We start from the raw sequence: 15,639 nt of genomic DNA, 5'->3' as shown, positions 1-15,639 counted from the left end.
AAGGAGGGGGACAGGCAGGGAGTCAGATACCTGGAATTTCCTTCAGGTCTGCCCATGTGGTCACTAAGACCTCTGACAGTCCCTGATCCCTGAGTCTCATACATTAGTTACTGAGCATCTGCTGGCTTCTGGGCATGGTATACACTGACGGAACAGTGATAAAAATGGCCAAGACACAGTCTCTGCTTTCATGACATAGAAGTGCGTAAAGCACACACATAAACAGATGTACTAGTTGGGTTTTGAGGGATGTAGAGGAGTCCACCAGGTAATGACAGATGGACTTATGGAGTAGAAAGTCATTGTGTGTGTCTAGATCAATGAGTCTCCATGAGGGGAGATATGGGGAAAGGAAGTTAAAGGGATGCTAAAGAGTTTGGGCTTCATTCTAGAAGCTACAACAGCAGTGGCTTCCAGGGTGAGCTATACCCATCTGCCCCCTCCTCTCTGCTCCCAAAGTACTTTAATACCACCCTGTTCCCGCCTCCTTTCCCCGTTATTGCACAACACCAAAGGGTTGTGTGCAAAAAAAGATGATAATCGGTATGTCTGCTTTGCTCACTAGATAATAAGCTCCTTGACACTGGGGATTATGCCTTTTTCCTCTCTGCTCAGCACAGAGTGGGTTGAACTGGATAGTTGGCAGAGGACAAGGCTTGACATGTCTTTTTGGGGCTTTCACACTGTGACCGACTTAGTCAGCTCATAAACCAAGAGTAAGCTCTGACATCGAGTCAGCAGGACAGGAGGTTCCAGGGATGGCAGAGTCTCTGCCCTCAAGAGGCTTATAATTGTAAATTATAAAGACAGTGTTCTCCAACTGCTCAACTCCTGGGAATTTATAAGCCCTTCCACAGACATTACCTCATTTTATCTTTCCAGGGAAGGTGGGAAGATCAGACTAAGACAGATGCAATGAACTGCAGTGACAGAACAGGTCAAAATTAAGTATTAAATTGTGTCTTGATGAACTGTAAGAGGCCTTGCCATTCAGAGGAGAGGCAGAGCTGTACGGAAGCTGGAGGACTCAAGAAAAACTTGACAGAGGAAGTGGCCAGTCAACTGGGGCCTCGAGGGCAGAGTAGGTAATAATGATGACAGTTAAAATTTAACAAGCTACTACTATGTACCAGGTCCTCTGTTAGGTGCTCTACATGCATTTTCTCACCTAATTTTCACAATGCAACTAGGAAGTACGTACTGTTAATGTCCCACTATTATGGATGGGGAATTGGAATCTCTGAAAGGCCAAGGAGATTGTGGGTGGTAGAGGAACGAGGCTTGAAACCCAGAGCCTGAGCACTTAACCACCGTGCTATGCTTCCTACAGCATTTGGGTTGGTGTTTCCTGAAGGTCTACTGGAGACTGGAGGATGGGCAGTAGCAGGTCTGGCCAACCTCCAGACCTAACCCAACAAAACATCCTGTTCTTGCTGTTTAGAGATCAATGATGGCACCATGATGTCATTCATACATTCAATTAATTAAGTTATTCAATATATATCTACTAGGCCCCATATGTAGGGCTCTGTGCTAGCTACGGGGCACTTAGCAGTGGACAAGGCAAGTCTCTGTGCTCATGGCCTTCTAAAGTGGGGAGCCAGACATGAGCAAGCAAAAACAAAATGATCAAGGTCATGTCTGATAGTGATAAGTACTCTGAAGATAAGTCAGTAAGAGTGACTCAGGGCAGGAGTGCTGCTGTGTCTCAGGTGGTCTGGGAAGGCCTCCTTCAGGACATGACATCCTTTGCTTGGGCAAAACCCTGAGCTGTGAGAAGGAGCTGGCCATGGTAAGATATGGAGGAGAAATGTTCTAAGCTGGGAGAAGCAAGTGCAAAGGCCCTGAGGTGGAAAAGAGCTTGGCATAGAGCAAGTGAGTAAAAGGGAGCGTGGTAGAGATGAAATGAGAGAAGTAGTCAGGGGACAGCTCGTGTGGGGCCTCATGGGTCATGGGAGGGATTGTGTAATTTGTTCTAAGTGGATTGGGAGAGCCATTTGAGATGACTGTATGCAGGACAATGGCGTGATCCAATGCATGTTTTATGATCACCGTTTCCCATATGGAGGATGATCTGTTGGGGGGAATAGAGGATGCAGGGAGATTGCTTAGGATTCACTGAGTGTCCAGGTGAGCAATGTTGGTGCCTTGAATGGAGGTGGAAGGAATGGAGATGGAGAGAAGTGATCAGACTTAGGGTCGGGCGGGAGAGCTGACCAGACCTGCAGATGGACTGGGTGTAAAATATGGGAGAGAACAATCCTTTCTGGTAGCTAGGGTTTCCACGGAGAGAGGAAGGGCTGGGACCAATTACCTTTCCTTTGTCAAAGTAGCCTATGATGATCTCATAGAGCGTCTCCTTCAGCTGTCGGTGGGTCTGGGGGTGCTGCTGGCCTGTCTGCATGACCTGTGATGCACACTGTTCATCTGACCACTGCGGAGAGAGGACACACACAGTCACCTGAGGCAGGTGTCTCCCCTACTGCTGAGGAGTGGGAGGAAGCCCTGCAAACACCCCTGCCGGCCTCCTTGTCGCCCTGAGTGTCAATCAGAGAGATGCTGGTCTGCAGTTTCCACGGGAAGCGCCTCCTCATTGCTGTGGAGTTACACTTATTTGACTCTCCATTTGCTCATGTGTATGGCTTGTAGGATTTTTCTCTGAAACCCTGCAAGACATGGTCTCAGCGCTTCAAAAGCCAAAGGAAATCTTACAGACTTTGTCCTGCTCCAGCAGCACTTTCAAGAGAAGAAAACAGCTCACAGGGCATGCTAATGATTTACAGTTGATGTTTGGATGTTATATAAAACAGTTTGAATGTTATGTAAAACTGCAAGACGTATCTCGGGTGTTGTTGTTGCTGCTGAATGTGAGGGTCACTAGAAACCTTATGTGACCAGACAAAGCAGTGCAGAAAAGTAACCTGCCAGGTTAAGAGTTTGGGGACACAGAGCAGAACAAAATGTATTTGGCTAATTCTTTTTCTTTTTCACTCTTCAACTTGCTGTGAGGGCTCCATGGGGATCCCAGCATGAATCCCCTTTACTGGAAAGGCAGTACCTTGAGAAGCCAGGTGTGGAGAAGGAGTGTATAGGCAGCCTCTGTGTAATTGTCACAGTCCAGGTGAAGGTCGCGGAGTTTGTACAGGTACCTGTTTGGGGAAATATGCTAAATCACCAGGTGCAATAATAAGCAGGCAGGTGGTAGGGCCAGGCCAGAAAGAACAACTGAGTCACAAGGGAGTCCTCCATTCCCTCTATCCAGACTCGCATGGGTGACAGTGATAGCACCTAGCACTCGTGGGGCATTTAGTGTATGACGGGAACCATGCTAAGTATTTTGAATGCCTCAGATCATTTAATCTGTCTGACAATCGTGTAAAATAGGTCCATCGAGACTTCTCATTTACAGATAAGAAAATTCTGGCCTGGAGAAGTTAGGTAACATTCCAGCCAGTATTCAACTTGAAACTGAAGACTCTGCCCAATGCAATACAACAAGGGAAATCAGGCAAGGAGAAATAAATAGCTTGTCAGAGGTCATGTGCTAATGAATGAAGAACTGGAACGTGATCCCAGTCTAACTGCCTTCAGAGCCTATGCCCTGATCATTTACGACTCCAAGGGCATGGACAAGCCACAGCACTGTAAAGGGCAACTCCTACCCTCTCTTCAGTGCTCTCTAGATGTAAAGGAACTGAACTTTCTGATAAGCAAAGGAAGTGGACCAGGGGCTAGAGATTGGATATTCATGTGGAGGCCTGGAGCTGTCAGCAGAGAGAACCTACTATTCAACTGTAATCACATTCCCATCTCCCACCCTTTTCCAATGTGACAATCCAGTTCTGACTCCTAGAATGAGTCTACAGTTGAAAGGTGTTAAGAACAGGACAAGAACAAAGGAAGGGAGCTTAGGTCAATTACCTGATACATAGTAAGTATTAAGGGGCAGTGAATTCACTTCTCTGTGCCTTAGTTTGCTCATCTGTAAAATGGCAGTGCTCAGAGAACCTACCTATAGAGTTGCTGGGCCTATAAAGGGACAAGCAGATCGTGTATAAAAGGCTCTGTGAATGACAGCCTGCACCGCTGCTCATAAATGTGAGTATGCACCGAAAGCAATTAGCCCGTAGCCAGTGCTGAGCAGTGACAGCCATTATCTACTATCATTGTGAACCACGTTCTTCTACAAAACACTCCCTCCTGCCACTGCTGGAAACAGAATCCAGAGCCAAAAAACCCCCACTGCTTTGGTGACTTGCACGTCATCAGGAGCATTTATTTAAACTCAGCTCTTAGTAATTGGTGAAGGGAAGATGCTGTGATGTGATGCCCTTGGTCCTTCCTCCAAGAGGAAAGGTGCTGTCTGTAACCATGCCAATATTCTGCCTTGGCTGTCTAACTACAGGGAACAAAGGGCTTCTCAAGCATCTGTACTCAAAGCAAGTCTCAATGCTCAGGCTTAGATTCCTTTTATAAGAAAGCTTTCTGCTTAGAATGTCACCCAAGGAGGAGCTAGAGCTGAATGTCCCTGGCTACATAAAACATGGCCAGAGAGCCAAATGGAGGCTGCCTGAACTCAGGGTAGGGACTGCCAAAGATTTTAAGGGGAAGAAAGTTCAATTAGTGGTTTCTGATAACTAATGAGCTAGTGACCTTTTGCTCATTTATTTATTCAATCAGCAAAGCTGTACTGAGCACACAGGCTGTACCAGGCATTACAGATAAATGGTGGCAAAAGCAGATGCCACTCTCAGGGTTTGGGACTTATAATCTAGGAAAAGGGACAGGCATCAATCAAATAATCAAATAAGTAATTGCAAAAATACAGCTGTGATCAATGCTCTGAAGGAGAGGTCTATGGTACTACGAGAGCAGGACTCATCCAGGTAGGGCTTCTAGAAAGGTTCCCCTAGTGTGACAGTTGGGCTGGGATCCCAAGGAAAGAGGATGAGTAGGGGAGCATCCAAGAGAGATTCTTCATTCATTTATTCATTCTACTAATGGGTGCTTTATATATCAATTCATCCTCCCAACAATTCTTTTATAGGTAAGAAAACTGAGACCTACACTAGAGTAGATAGAGCTAGAAATAGACAGAACCAGGTTTTGATAGCAGCTATTTCTGCCTCTACAGTCACTCCTGCTGCCCTATCTTTCTGCTGATCAATAGAGCTTTCAGGGAAACTCCACGTGGCGTGTGTGTAAGGAGTGTTGAGCCTGCGGTCAACCTTTAAAAACCCCTGCGTAGATGGTCAAATCCTGTCTTATCTCCACCTGCCTGGCCTTGGTCTCTTAGATTCCTGATGACTGGGTCCAAAAATTTTGAAGAGAGTAGTCAGAGGGAGAGCTTCCCTGCTGCTTTCAACTCCTTAATTGGCCAAGGCACCCCCTCCTATCCTTTGTCAACTCAAGGGTTTGGTGATCAACTACAGAGCCCAATGGAAGACACCCTGATGGGCCCGACTAGGGATTTGAATGCAAACAGATGCCAGGTGGGCAGCTTGAGTGAGGTGGATGGGATGAAGTTCAATGGGGAATGGAAACGATGTCATGACCAGAGCACTCCTGCCCCGTCTAAAGGGGCCACTACCACCTAGCCTAGGCAGTGGTCGTCAGGACAGGATGAGGGCCCAGTGTTGTCATACCTTCTGAGTTTTTCAGAAGAGGGAAATTTTGATTTTTATGTAACATCTCTAGAGTTTTAAAATTTGGCAACCAATTAAAAATGTTTTTAAATACTATGCCTGCCAAATAGGACAGATTTTCATACTATATCCTGTTTACAATGTCTGGTTTAGGCAAATGTGGTCTTCCTAGATTACTATAGGATTCACATCTCCAAAACTTATGGAAATCTGGGATTCCCCATCTGTGTTTCTAAAATGGGAAGAAAAGAAAAGATGTTGGGGGAGAGAACCATGTGCCAGGCACTCTACCTGTAGCATCTCATTTAATCCTCAGAACAGAACGGAAACATTCTACATGGGGAAACCTCAGCCCGAAGACACTGAGTGATTTATCCAGGGTCACAGAGGAAAAAAGGTAAAGCCTTCCAGGGCCTTTGGATCCAAAGCCCCATGCCACTACAATAAGTCATGTCTAGTGATATTATAAATACTAACCAAGCTCAGGACAACCTATGGAATTATCTTTTTTCCAAATGATAGTTCTTATTTCTGGAATAATGCTAAACTAAGTACCTAAAAATATTTGCAGTATTTTGCAGAGTGAATTTGGACTTGGAGTCTCCGGTCTTTGATAGAATGTGTCAAAAGCCTTGAAAGGGCCTTGGTCGTTAACCCTTACAGTCAACGCCACTTTGCAGGCTTTTGTCTCATAAGGAGATGCATAAAGATAGATGTATGTCCAAGAATTTTGTCATTGTGCTATTTATGATAGAAGAAAGTTGGAAACAACCTAAATATTCAACAACATAGGATTGGCTATATAAATTATGGTGTATTCTGGAAAGGGAATTTTATAGTTTCATTAAAAATTAAGTTGAAATACTTCTGTTGACATGCTATTCTTGTCAAGCAAAGAATAAATTATGAGCAATATGATCTCATTTTTGCAGAAACTAGGCATGCATAGAATTTGATCTATATATAAACATAGATATAAAAAGGTCTGGGAATATGTACAGATTATGGGAGTTTATTTCATATTTTGTTTTGCTTGTCTGTATTTTATGAGGTTTTTTTGGTAATAAGTATGTATTATTTTTGTAATGAGTAAAAGTACCAATAAAAAAAACTTTGGAGGAAAAAAATGAGATCCTGAGACACACTGGCAAGGGAGTTCTTTGCTTCAGCCGAATGTCCCCCCAAAATCCTTCACATGATGTTCAAATACATATCTTTTAAATGCCTACAAAGAAGCGGGCATCATACATCTTGGTATTTTTTTCCCTTCAGAGCTGGGCTGGCAGATGTTCTAACTACCAACCCTGGACTAGGGCTCCGCATGCCAATCTTGTAACAAACGCAAGTGCAATTCACCAGCTCAATCCACAGCAAAACAGCATGGCAGGTCAGAGAACTCCAAGTGGATTTGGGGGGCTGATTGTAGGAGATGGAAGGAGTTGAATCTGGGGAGATGGATAGGAATCAGAACAAAGAGGGTCTGAGTGTCAACAAGATATGCTTAAACTCTATGCTGAAGGCAGCGGGGAGCCATCGATGGATGTTGAGCAGGAGTGTGACACAGCAGGTCTGGGTTTTAGAAAACAAAAATCTTACCTTATGTACATCTCTTCCCGATTATTATCTTTGTAGAAATTCTAGATAAGGGAGGAAAAACAGTGATGAGCTTTTTTCTTTGCAGAGCCGCAGGGGTGGAAGGCAATGTGATGAAGATGAGAGGAAATTGCTATGTACTACCTGGGTGAGGTGGGAGCAAGAAATTTACTTTCCTGAATGCATCAAGCAGCTCATTCTGCCTTGAAAGTCACTTCCCTGATCCTTAGACTATGAAGGGACAGAGGAAGTATCTCAGCCGTCACATCGGGGGGTGCAATCCAGCTACTGGCTGCACTGAGGGATGCCAAGATTGAGGCCGTTTACTTTGACAAAGTCTACTATGAAAGGCAGCCCAGCTTGATCTTTGAAAGCCCAGACCCTGCACTCAGGCAGAACTGAGTTGGAATCAGAGTAATAGCAATAGAGTAATAGTAATCACAACAGATCCCAGTGATGATAACAGATCATAACTTCTGATAGTGCAGAACTATCAGAAGTTATGCTGAGATTCCACAGTCAAAAACATTTAAGCCTGGCAATACCTATTCCAGCTCAGGGCTCATGTAGACCAGTAGTTGTCCTGGAATCCTGTGCATTTTAAAACAAGTCCTTACAGATTTTGAGCCAGGAGGTCGGGACCGATCCTTGAGCCACACTTTGAGAAAACCCAGGTTTAATTCAATGCATCCATGTGCACCTGAGGCTCCGAGAGGGCGAGGTGGTGTGTTCCAGGTGTTCCAGAGCACAGTCAGTGGGTGGCAGAGCCATACTAGACCTCCAGACACACCCACCCCATCCTGTTCTTCTCCCTGATACCATGGAGATACCACACACCAAAATCTCCCTGATACCACACACCAAAATCTAGCAGAGTCTAACTGCTTATAGACCTGCCTGTCCCAACTTTCTCCCAGGTCATATTCTGACAGTTGAAGGTCAGTTTCTTCAACCAACTTCTACCTCTCCAAAGAGAGAAACTGCTGAACTCCTGGAAAACCCCTCTTCCTGGTGCTCTTTATGTAAATTGGGCCTTGTGGAGTCATTAGCAATGAATTCCTTTCTGCTGTAATCAGGAGTTTTAAACTCCCCTTAGCATTTCAGAAAATCAATGGCAATATCTGGGCTGTTTAAAAAGAGTCCACTTAGGGAACCTAGAAAAATGATACAGATGAACCGGTTTGCAGGGCAGACATTGAGGAGACACAGATGTAGACAACAAACGTATGGACACCAAGCGGGGAAAGTGGCAGGGGGTGGTGGTGGTGGTGTGATGAATTGGGAGATTGGGATTGACATGTATACACCGATATGTATAAAATGGATCACTAATGAGAACCTGCTGTATAAAAAAATAAAATTCAAAAAAATAAATAATAATACACTTTAACATAATGCTGCTGAATTGTAATGACTTCAGCATTCATTACAGATATGTTAGTCATTTTCAAATCACTGAAGAGGAAGTGTATTTTAACTATAGAATTAAAAAAAAAAGAGTCCACTTAGGGTAAACAGAAGACACACAACAGAACTATGGGGACAGGATTTATATTTCTGGAACACTGGCAATGGCAGTGGGGGTTGATGTGATAGATGCCACATGGTCTTTTGGTCAACTTTATTCATTTTAACCACTTTATGGTGGGCTGGCATGGTGAGTATGAAGCACTGTGGCTCCTACTAGCTGTCTCATAACCACATCACAGTACATCTGAAGGGAGACTATCTGGGAGCTGGCCAATGGCAGGTCGTGTGGTACAGGGGTGAAGAGTCTGGGTTGGGGACTAGCTGCTCTGGTTAGCCTATCCCATAGTAATTTTCTATAAATACTAGTTATCAGTATTACTTCGTTCTGTAAGAGAAGGAAACAAACACACAGTGAGCATCTAACCATGGGTCAGGACTGCGCAACCTATGAAATAGGTACTATTATTTTCACCATGGAACAGATAAGAAAACTAAACCTTCAGAAAACTTTCTTGACTTGTGTAGTCTATTAATTACCAGAGGTAGGATGAGAACCCATAGCCTATGTGACTCTAAAACTCATACTCTTAACTTCTTTATGCTGCCACCTTCCTTCTTTGTGTGTTAAATGCTAAAGGAGATACTGTCATCCCCTGACAGCTGCAGGGGATTGGTCCCAGGACCCCCACAGACACCAAAGTCTGAGAATGCTCAAGTGCCTTAAATACAATGGTGTAGAATTTGCATATAACCTACGCACATCCATATACTTTAAATCACCTCTAGATTACTTATAATTACTTAAACAATGTAAATGCTATGTAAAGAGCTGTAAATCCAATGTAAATGCTATGTAAATAGTGGCCAGCATGAGGCAAATTCAAGTTTTGCTTTTTGGAACTTTGTGGAATTTTTTTTCCTGATTATTTTCAATCTGTAGTTGGATCAGCAAATGCCGAACCCTTGGATAGGGAGAGCCAACTATAGTCATTCCCATTTCATATGTATGATAAACTGAGGCACAGGGGACGTGAAATGATTGACTTCAAGATGCAGAGCTAGCGGATGTCAGGGAAAGGACACTCTCACGTTTGTCTGATTTCTAGAGCCCTTAGTGCTGCTTCCCTATCCAGAGCCATAGTGGAACCCAAAGCCAGACCTGCTCCCAAGACTCCGATCTGACCCAAAATGGGGAGAGCCGCGCACATACCAGCAGGTTCACGGTGCAGCTCATGCGGTTGTCTTTGCTCTCGTCCGTCATCACGCCCCGGTAATCCAGCAGCTTCTCCAGGAGGCCTTTGACCAGGTTCACAAAGTTCTCCACGGACTTGGAGATAGTTGGGTGTTCTGCAGCACACTCCATCAGGCTGCGGTACAGACGGGAGGGCGGTGAGCTCGAGGCCAAGGGAGAAAGAGCGTGCTCGGGGTTGGGGGGCGGGGGCGGGGCTGCGAGTTGGGGGCGGGGCTCGGGAAGGGTGGAGCACAAGCCAAACAAACAGGTGTATCCAAGTTCCCCTGGTTCATTGGCTCATTTTGTTCCTTTATTCAATCACTTAACTCATTTATACGCTTATTTGCCCATATGGTGTAGAAAGTAACTTTTTCCCCACCATCAAAATGAGAAAAAATAAAAATAAATTTCTACTGAGGGCAATGGTGTGGAGAAATGGTCACCTTTACAGACCCACATTGGGAGTAAATCAGTACAACTTTTTGGGGCAGCAATTTTCACAATATCTGTAAAAATTGTCAAAGTACATATCCTTTGATCCAATAATTCTACTTTGGGGAATCTATTTTACAGAAATAATCCCAGAAGTATGTAAGGATATATTTACAGTACGTACAAATTGTGTCTAATAGTGAAATAGCTGGAACTATCTTAAATGTCCAATTAAAGCATATTCACAAAATGTGACTATGAAGTCATTAAAACGTATGAGAGCAATATGTTTTGAAACAAAAAGCTCTGTAAAATGTATAGTTGAGAAAAGTGAGTCTCAGAACAATACTTATGTTCTATTTAACCAACTTGCAAAGAACCTACCACGTCCCAGGCATTATTCTAAACGTCTTACAAATTTTACCTCATTTAATCTCCCATCACAGTCTCATGAAATAAGATGTTTGCAGATGGGGAAATTAATGCACAGAGAGGTCAACTAACTTGTCCAAGGTCACACAGTTGGTACATAACAACAGTCTGGCTCCAGCATCTGCTCTCAACCACCAAATGCTATATGTGAGTGGAAGTTCATGTCTACTTTTTAAAATTTTATTTTATTTATTTATTTATTTTTGGCTGTGTTGGGTCTTCATTGCTGCACTCAGGCTTTCTCTAGTTGTGGCGAGCAGGGGCTTCTCTTGTTGTGGAGCACGGGCTCTAGGAGAGCAGGCTTCAGTAGTTGTGGCTCGCGGGCTCTAGAGCACAGGCTCAGTAGTTGCTCCATGGCATGTGGGATCTTCCCAGACCAGGGATCGAACCCGTGTCCCCTGCATTGGCAGGCGGATTCTTAACCACTGCACCACCAGGGAAGTCCCTGTGTGTCTACTTTTATGTGTCTCTGTGTGTTTATGAATGTGACAGATATGGTCAGGAAGGATAAACACCAAACTAAATGCACGTTGCTTCTGAAAAGGGGTCTAGGTGGGGGAATAGAGGAGGACAATGTTCATTTTTCAACTGAAATGTGCATATGGTGTTTGAACAATTTACAACATTTGTTGTAATAATAATATTCTAAATTTTAAAAACAAAAATTAAAATAGTGACATTCCTTAAGTACCTATCAGTTGCTAGGCACTATTCCAGGCATTGTGTAGGGCGGGGATGGGGAGAAAGATATTAAAAAAAAAAAAAAAAAAGGAAATATAAAAAGAATCATGCCTACCCTCAAGCAGCCCACAGGAGAGGTAGGGAGAGACAGATGGATTAAAATTTTGGTTAATGACTACTTCTTAATCACTTATTCTCCACCAGACATTGTCTAATCACTTTTTCTAAAGAAACGATCACAGTCATTATGGTAAGTAAAAATTATTCCCCTCATTTTGCAGATGAGGTTAATCAAGGCCCGGAGAAGCTAAATGTCCTTCCCAGCATCATTCCGATAGTCAGTGGTGACCTTGGGAATCAAGACAATCACGGGTCAGTATTTTCCGCAGAGAAACACTGTGGTGTGTTCTCACGGGTCAGTATTTTCCTCAGAGAAACACTGTGGTGTGACCTTGGGAATCAAGACAATCACGGGTCAGTATTTTCCGCAGAGAAACACTGTGGTGTGTTCTCACTGTGGTGTGTTCTCATCTTGAGTAGACAAGCATTTCCCAGGCTACGTCTGTTTCTGCCTACTCTGCCCATAGCAGTTTATAAGTCCCAAGAGCTCCTAAGAGGGGGAAGGTGAGGAAGGCAAGGCCTCTGGAGGGTCATTCTGCCCAGAAGCCAAGCCATGCTGCAAGGACGCGATGTCTCAAACTGTGGCTGTGATCAGACAAATCCACCTTCGCCATGAGAGAAGCACCTGTTCCCGGCTCTCAAGGAGAGATGGAAATTGCCCTGTGATTTAGGCCTGTCTGGCTCAGTCATCAGCTGTGCCTAACTCCTTGTGGGATGGTCACTTCCAGCCTTGCTTTCTGTCTTAATGACAATGCAATGAAACTTTGTCCCAGTGTTTGGGGTGTGATTTCTCACAGCCTCCCAGTAGGAGGCATCTGAGGGCCTGAGCATGGCCAGACCAGTGGCTCTCTGCCCTGGTCGCATGGCAGAATCACAAGGGGAGCTTTTCCAAAGCTCAATCTCCACTCTAGGTCAATGTCTTTGTATCTCCGGGGATGGGAGCCAGGAAGCAGTATTTTATTTTTTCAGCCAATATTAAGAACAATTGGCTTTGTCTGCTGCTTTGCAGGCTTCAGTGTGCTTGGGAATCACCTGGGCACTGCGTTCATTGATTCTGATTCAGCAGGTTTGGGGTAAGGCCTGAGATTCTACATTTTAACAAGCTCCCAGGTGATGCTATATGGTTGGTCCTTTGAGAAGCAAGTGTTTAGAAAAACAAAGTCTTGGCTTTCTTAATCTATTTTTTAGCCATAAGGTAAGAAAAGTGCTCATATGGTCTAGGGTTGGAGAGGTAGATGGGCAGATTGGTTTGAAATCACCCATCCGTCCACCATCTATCTACCTATCTATCTGTGCACTCAACATGTACTCTTCTGGGAACTAGAGATTCAGAGATCTCAGAGCTAGCAATTCACTCACCTCCAGGAGTTCACCATCTAGCAGTGGAAGTGGATATAGAAATAAAAGCTAACTGTAATACATGATACTATCATTTATTGAGTACCTGTGTTCCAGATGTTGTGCTAAGCTGGCTTTACTGATTATCTTGTTTAACACTCACATAATCTTCTTGAGGTAGGCATTGTTGTCACCCTCAATTTGTAGGCTAGGCTCGAGGCACGTGGGGCTGAGTTCTAATCTCCATCCTGCCAATCTGCCAAGGTCCTCTCCTTTGAGCCCAACAATGGAATGGAAGTGGCAATGATAAAGAGCTAGGAGACTCTCGAAGTGATGCAATAGTCCCTCACTCGGTGGAAGGAGGGATGGCAGAACACTGGCCACTCCGCATCTATGCTCCTGCCTTGGTGGGGGCTGGAGGGAGCTCACACCTCCCTCGAATAGACCTGCATTCAGTATGGGAGGCCTTCAGAGGGAGGGAGTCCTGACCCACACCTTTGTCAGTGCCTACGGAACTGGACTTTTCACTTATTCCTTTAAAAACTATGTAGTTTGTGCTTCTTATGACAGGTCCCCTTTCAACTGAACTGGTCTGAGTGGGATCTGGGCCCCAGAACACACCTTCTCTGTCCCTTTCAGGCTTCCAGCCCCCGTGCCACTTTTAGAAATATTCCCAGGCAGATGGAATACAGGAGGGTAGAATGTGTCTCATTACTCCATTCAGTATGGGACTCTCACTTTAAGACAGATGTGGACTAATGCGGGTGGGCTCCAAGGAGAGCTCTAAGGATGGGGAGGGGCGGGATGCTGTGTAAGGCTGTGCACTGCATGAGAGCACATGAATACTGAAATGCAGCACCACTTCATGCCCTCACCCTTGTGCCTCGATGCAGGGCTTCCGCTGCCACCAGAAGGGAAGCCTTGCTCGATTGACAAAAACACCATCCAGTTACCAAGCCACGTGCCCGCAGAACTGTGTCTGCCCAGAGTGGGCCCTATGTATCAGTGGAGGCCCTGAATGAGGGGCTGGGAAGAAGGGTTAGAGGAGCTGAGCTTCACTAGTCTGGAAGAGGAATGATAGGTAGGCTCATGGCTTCAAATAATCACATCGATATCCACCTGGTCAATGATAATAATAACTACTATTTCCAGATTACCTACAAGGTGTCACAAACTGTGCTAAGCACTTTTCACGATGTGTCTTGTTTCTTCTCAATAAAAACTCTAGGAGTTGGATGGTATTTTTATCCCCAATTTGCAGATAAGGAAACTGCGGCTCAGAAAGTCAAAAGGAAGGAAGGTGCAGGGACTTGGCCCCTGGGTGTTCTGATGGGGCCCTGACTCTTCAGGTTGGGCTTGATTAGTTTTGCAAAAATCATTCACGCCTCTGTTTCAGGAGGAAAATAATGAGCTGTTTTTTAATTTCCTTGACCTCTAAGGACTCCTTTTATAAATAATCGCTCAGGAAGGATTTGAAAATCCTGCTGATCATCTGAAGACTGGCCGCAGGGCCCCATCCGCTTATAAAAATGGAAACTGCCAGCGCCAGCCCTGGTCTCACTTCTGGTCAATATTTAGATGCTTCCTTTCTTGAGCTTTAAGAAAAGCATTAACTCAGGCACAATGTCATCTCCCCACTGGACAATCAGTCTCGATACCTACCTGAGGAGCAGATGATGGCTTGCTCCGCTAGCCCAGGGGCCTTTGCTTTCTAGGTGTTTAGTGATGGCTGTGCACAGTGACAGGAGGGGGCGAGGGCAGCTGGGACGGTGCTGCCTGGGACTCAACTCTGTCCACGGGGCTCTGCCCGCTGGGCAGGGGAGAGAGGGTCATTGTGAGGGTCAGAGCAAGACCTTCAGTCTGCTTTTGTTGTTAAAGTTAAAATATTCCAAGAGGACTGGGGAAAGAATTCAAGATCAGATATATATCAGAGAATCATACAAATCAGGGAATCTACAATTAAGAGGGAATCTGGGGGCTTCCCTGGTGGCGCAGTGGTTCAGAGTCCGCCTGCTGATGCGGGGGACGTGGGTTCGTGCCCCGGGCCGGGAGGATCCCGCGTGCCACGGAGCGGCTGGGCCCGTGGGCCATGGTCGCTGGGCCTGCGCGTCCGGAGCCTGTGCTCCGCAACGGGAGAGGCCACAACAGTGAGAGGCCCGCTTACCGCAAAAAAAAAAAAAGGGAATTTGGGATGTGTGAGTCACATTCCTGAACCTTGGGAGAAGTCCTCACTCTTACCATGGTGTCAGAGATAGAAACTGGGAGTTAGGTGAGGGATCAAAGGACATTTCCTGAGCTTCTACCTGCTGTGTGCGCATGTTTTATAGTTATTCACTCTTCAGTATAACCATAGGAGGCTTATTATCCCCATTTTACAGCTGGGCACACTGAAGCCAACGATGGTGCATGACTGTTCCAAAGTGGTGCAGCTGCTAAGTGCTGGAATCAAGATGGAAATCCAGTGACTTCCTCCAACGATACACTAATGGCCAATAAGCACATGAAAAGATGCTCAACATCATTAGCCATGTAGGAAATGCAAACTGAAGTGACGATGAGATTTCATTTCACACTGATTATAGGATGGCTATAATCAGTAAGATGGATACTAACAAGTGCTCAGAAGGATGTGGAGAAATTGGAAGCCTTGTACATTGCTGGTAGGAAGGTAACTGGTATAGTCACTTTGGAAAACAG

At 45.0% G+C, this 15,639-nt stretch overlaps 1 protein-coding gene across 1 annotated transcript in view; it reads right to left on the bottom strand.

The window, feature by feature from the left end:
* Positions 1-15,639, bottom strand: part of DOCK2 (dedicator of cytokinesis 2) — a 410,412-nt gene that overhangs the window by 35,392 nt on the left and 359,381 nt on the right. Inside the window, exons 35-38 of the mRNA XM_060146542.1 lie at positions 9,919-10,075; positions 7,242-7,282; positions 3,059-3,149; positions 2,315-2,434 (exon numbers count right to left, since the gene is read on the bottom strand). Coding sequence (XP_060002525.1) covers positions 2,315-2,434; positions 3,059-3,149; positions 7,242-7,282; positions 9,919-10,075 — 409 coding nt within the window. The remainder of the gene's footprint in view (positions 1-2,314; positions 2,435-3,058; positions 3,150-7,241; positions 7,283-9,918; positions 10,076-15,639) is intronic.

This window comes from Lagenorhynchus albirostris, chromosome 3 (assembly GCF_949774975.1).
Source record: "Lagenorhynchus albirostris chromosome 3, mLagAlb1.1, whole genome shotgun sequence".
Classification (NCBI taxonomy): domain Eukaryota; kingdom Metazoa; phylum Chordata; class Mammalia; order Artiodactyla; family Delphinidae; genus Lagenorhynchus; species Lagenorhynchus albirostris.
The sequence above is the reverse complement of the archived record's forward strand: the minus strand, read 5'-3'. Positions and strand labels throughout refer to the sequence as shown.